This window comes from Cynara cardunculus, assembly GCF_001531365.2.
Source record: "Cynara cardunculus var. scolymus isolate 2C chromosome LG 2, CcrdV1, whole genome shotgun sequence".
Taxonomy (NCBI): Eukaryota; Viridiplantae; Streptophyta; class Magnoliopsida; order Asterales; family Asteraceae; genus Cynara; species Cynara cardunculus.
Genome location: NC_037529.1, coordinates 26013176 through 26016594, shown reverse-complemented (window position 1 = coordinate 26016594; position 3419 = coordinate 26013176). Strand labels below are relative to the sequence as shown.

The window sequence follows — 3419 nt, the reverse complement described above, 5'->3', positions numbered from 1 at the left end:
AAATTGATGTCTTAATCGGGTCTGATTAACTCATCTATAGTAGCTAGTGTTTTTATATTTATATGCATATATAGGTGTTTGGCTTTACTATATGAATAATTGAATAAAAAGTTGTATAAAAAAGGTCATAAATTAAAGTCTCAAATGAGTTATTCCAAGGGAATAAAAGTTCTCATTCTCTTCGTCCTAATTAAAACATACGTGTCAATATCTTATTTCCGAAGCCAATCGACCTTCAAAATTAACATGCCAACCCATGATTTTGACATGAAACAGAAAGGCAAATTAGACGTCTATGCCTAAAAAACATAAACTTGTATAATCATACATTTTATTGCTTATATATAAAACTAATTTTACTTATGAGTTGTTTATCAAACGGTAATTATCGGGTTGGGTCAATTAACTTACCGAGTAAGCATACTAACGACTGACAATTTTACCCAGAAAGAGAGAAGACAAAAGTTGAGTCTTACCCGGCCGGTAAGCACTTTTGGAGTGATAAACGCTTATAATCAATTCATTTTGATATCCGAAAATGTTGCCAACTAAGATAAGTAAGAATGGTGATCCACTACAACAAAATTGGGTTTATAAGTGTATGTGACGTTTTTGGGCGTCTTAACAAGTTTTTTAGAACATTTTTAATACAAAGTGTTGCATTAGCAACTTTATAGGACACTTTTGAGAAAGTGTCCTATAAACTCAATTTTTTATAGGACATTTGTTTTTATAGGACAATTAATGTCCTATAAAGTTGCTAATGAGACGTTTTATATTAAAAGTGTTCTAAAAAACTTATTACGACGTCAAAAAACGTCATATAAACTTATTACAACGCCTTTAGATAAGACACTGTATTTTTTTTTGTGGTCCTATAAACTAAGTCCTATAAAGAGGCCTATTAGGACGCTTAGAAATCGGTAGTGTCCTATAAACCAATTTTGTTGTAGGGTGACTATTGTCGATAACTGCTTACCCGGTAAGTATTTTGTAAACGACCTTTAGACTATTGTCGATAACTGCTTACCCGGTAAGTATTTGTTGATAACTGCTTACCCGGTAAGTATTTGTTGATAACTGCTTACCCGGTACATATTTAGTAAACGACCTTTAGTTTAAAAGGCCAGGTTGGGTTTCTGAAGAAATTCAAAGTTTCGTAAGAACCACCTTATTGGAACAAGTTTACCAAAGTTACATTCTAAAATACGTTAACATATATTAACGTTATGTAAGAACGTTAATTTATGTGACTCTACGGTCCACGCTAACAAGCGGTACGTGGTCTAAATTATTTAAGATGACGATAAAGGAATGAAAGAGTGACCTCTGCAAGAGTATGGGTCTGCCCCTAGTTTAACGAATATAAAGCTAGAAAACAAGAATTTGTACAGTGGTCCTTGGTCTGACCACCAAAGTTTTTTAACCTCTGAAAATTGCTATCTGAACTCGTAACAAAATAAAAGAAAAATATTTATTAAGAGGAATACAATACAAGAAATATTAATAAAGGATTATATTTATTTTTCAAACATTAATTAATGATCACATGATTACCTTATTTAAGACAACATATTACAAAGGAAATGATATATATATATATATATATAATATATATGTAGAGAGAGAGACTGATGGGATGAATAAGAATACAAGGACCTCCAGGCTGCTTGAACTTGTACTGTACAAGCAAAGACTGCATAAGCCAATGCAATATTTCTGTCCAGCTTCAACCAAAGAATCAAGAACAAAGTCATGATGTATGAATGCATATTGATCAATTCTCAACACTCAAATACCCTGCAAGAAAATATCACAATAATTCTTTATTAAATTTTTCATTAATTATTCAAAAATATTATATATATATATATATATATATATATATATATGATATATGTGGGGTTGGGTTCCGGTGAAAAGAGAAGTTATGGTGAGAATGATAAAAAAAGATTTTCACAATTGGATCAATTCTGATTGAATGTCAACATTAATGAGGTGCATTCCGATCAATTATGTTCTAAAGCATAATTAATGGGTATGAGATTAAAAGTGCGCAAGGGTTCAGATTTTTTCTTATGTTTCTCATCATAACTTCTCTTCTCACACGATTATTCGTCTATACATGTATAGGAGTGGGTTAAAAGAGAGAACGAACATTCTTTATCTGTTCGATTCAATAAACCGTTGATTTTAGAGGTGATATAAATTTTTTTGTAATAATTTACATGATATGGATTATTTAAATAGGTTACAAGTATTTTAAAGTGATTTAAATAAAAGATCGAGTTATCCTTTCCAATTGCATCTTTTAGAATAGAAATAGTTTTTTTATTTAGATTATTTTAAAAATTATTAAATTTTTATGATTAAACAAATTAAAAGAAACTGTATTTATAATATATATATATATATATATATATTTGTGTGTGTGATTTTTTTTCTTCAATTTTTTTAAATTAACAGGCCTTATGAGTATATATTACATATGACCAAGGTTCTAGTTTCTAAATGACGTAAGGTGTCGTATACCGGCGATTCCAAGCCTTACGTTATAAGAGTCATGGCAAGGACATTACGTTTTTCAAGACGCCATATTATATATATATATATATATATATATATATAAACATATGTTTTCTACTATTATATAATGAGTCACTGATAGTAATTAGTTTAAATTAGATTTTATATTTAATACTAACAAGTATGAAATTAAGAATGTAAGAAAAACCAAATATCGTGTTAAAAAAACTACACATTAGGCCATAGCATGCCACAAGCATAACATGGCGTCAGACACAAGTCTTAAGAAAAATCAAATATTTATTTATATATAATTTATAAACAGATAAAACAACTAGAGAATTATAATACAGACGGAATCAACTACCTTTCATACTCTAAAGATCTTCTGATTCGAGGATTCAAGTCCCATTGTCACGACATCGTCGCCTGGTGCTAGCCAAAGGATTTAAATTTCAAAGAAATAATTAATAACTTTTAAATATGAAAATAAATAAATAAATAAAGGAGAAATTATACCTATTGGAGAAACGGAAACAAAAAAACTAGCCCCAATGATGAAGTAGCATAGTAGAAGAACAACTCCCTTCAGGTAATGAGAAGTTCCATCCTGCAATTAATTATTTATTATAATTCCTGGATATTAATTTAAATTATTATTATAAAAAGTAAATAAATATATATATATATATGTATATATATATGCATGTATATCTATACTATATTATAAAGCATTTGGCTAAAACTCTTAAAAACTCTTAAAACTCTTAAAAACTCTTAAACCCGTTCATCCCTATCCGATTTCATCCCATATTTGAATTCGTGTAACTAACTGCAGATAAACACAATCAAATACAGAATAAACATCTCATTTTAAATATAAAAAATCTAAA

At 28.9% G+C, this 3419-nt stretch overlaps 1 protein-coding gene across 2 annotated transcripts in view; it reads right to left on the bottom strand.

Moving 5' to 3' along the window:
- Nucleotides 1-1478: 1478 nt before the first annotated feature.
- LOC112506958 (vacuolar cation/proton exchanger 3-like) overlaps nt 1479-3419 on the bottom strand; it is a 6907-nt gene continuing 4966 nt past the window's right edge. The window contains exons 10-12 of one of the 2 annotated variants that reach the window (XM_025111309.1): nt 3046-3136; nt 2894-2955; nt 1479-1800 (exon numbers count right to left, since the gene is read on the bottom strand). In XM_025111309.1, coding sequence (XP_024967077.1) covers nt 2897-2955; nt 3046-3136 — 150 coding nt within the window. In that variant the 3' untranslated portion in view covers nt 1479-1800; nt 2894-2896. Of the gene's footprint in view, nt 1801-2893; nt 2962-3045; nt 3137-3419 lie in introns of both variants that reach the window. The other variant, XM_025111308.1, reaches the window with a different exon arrangement.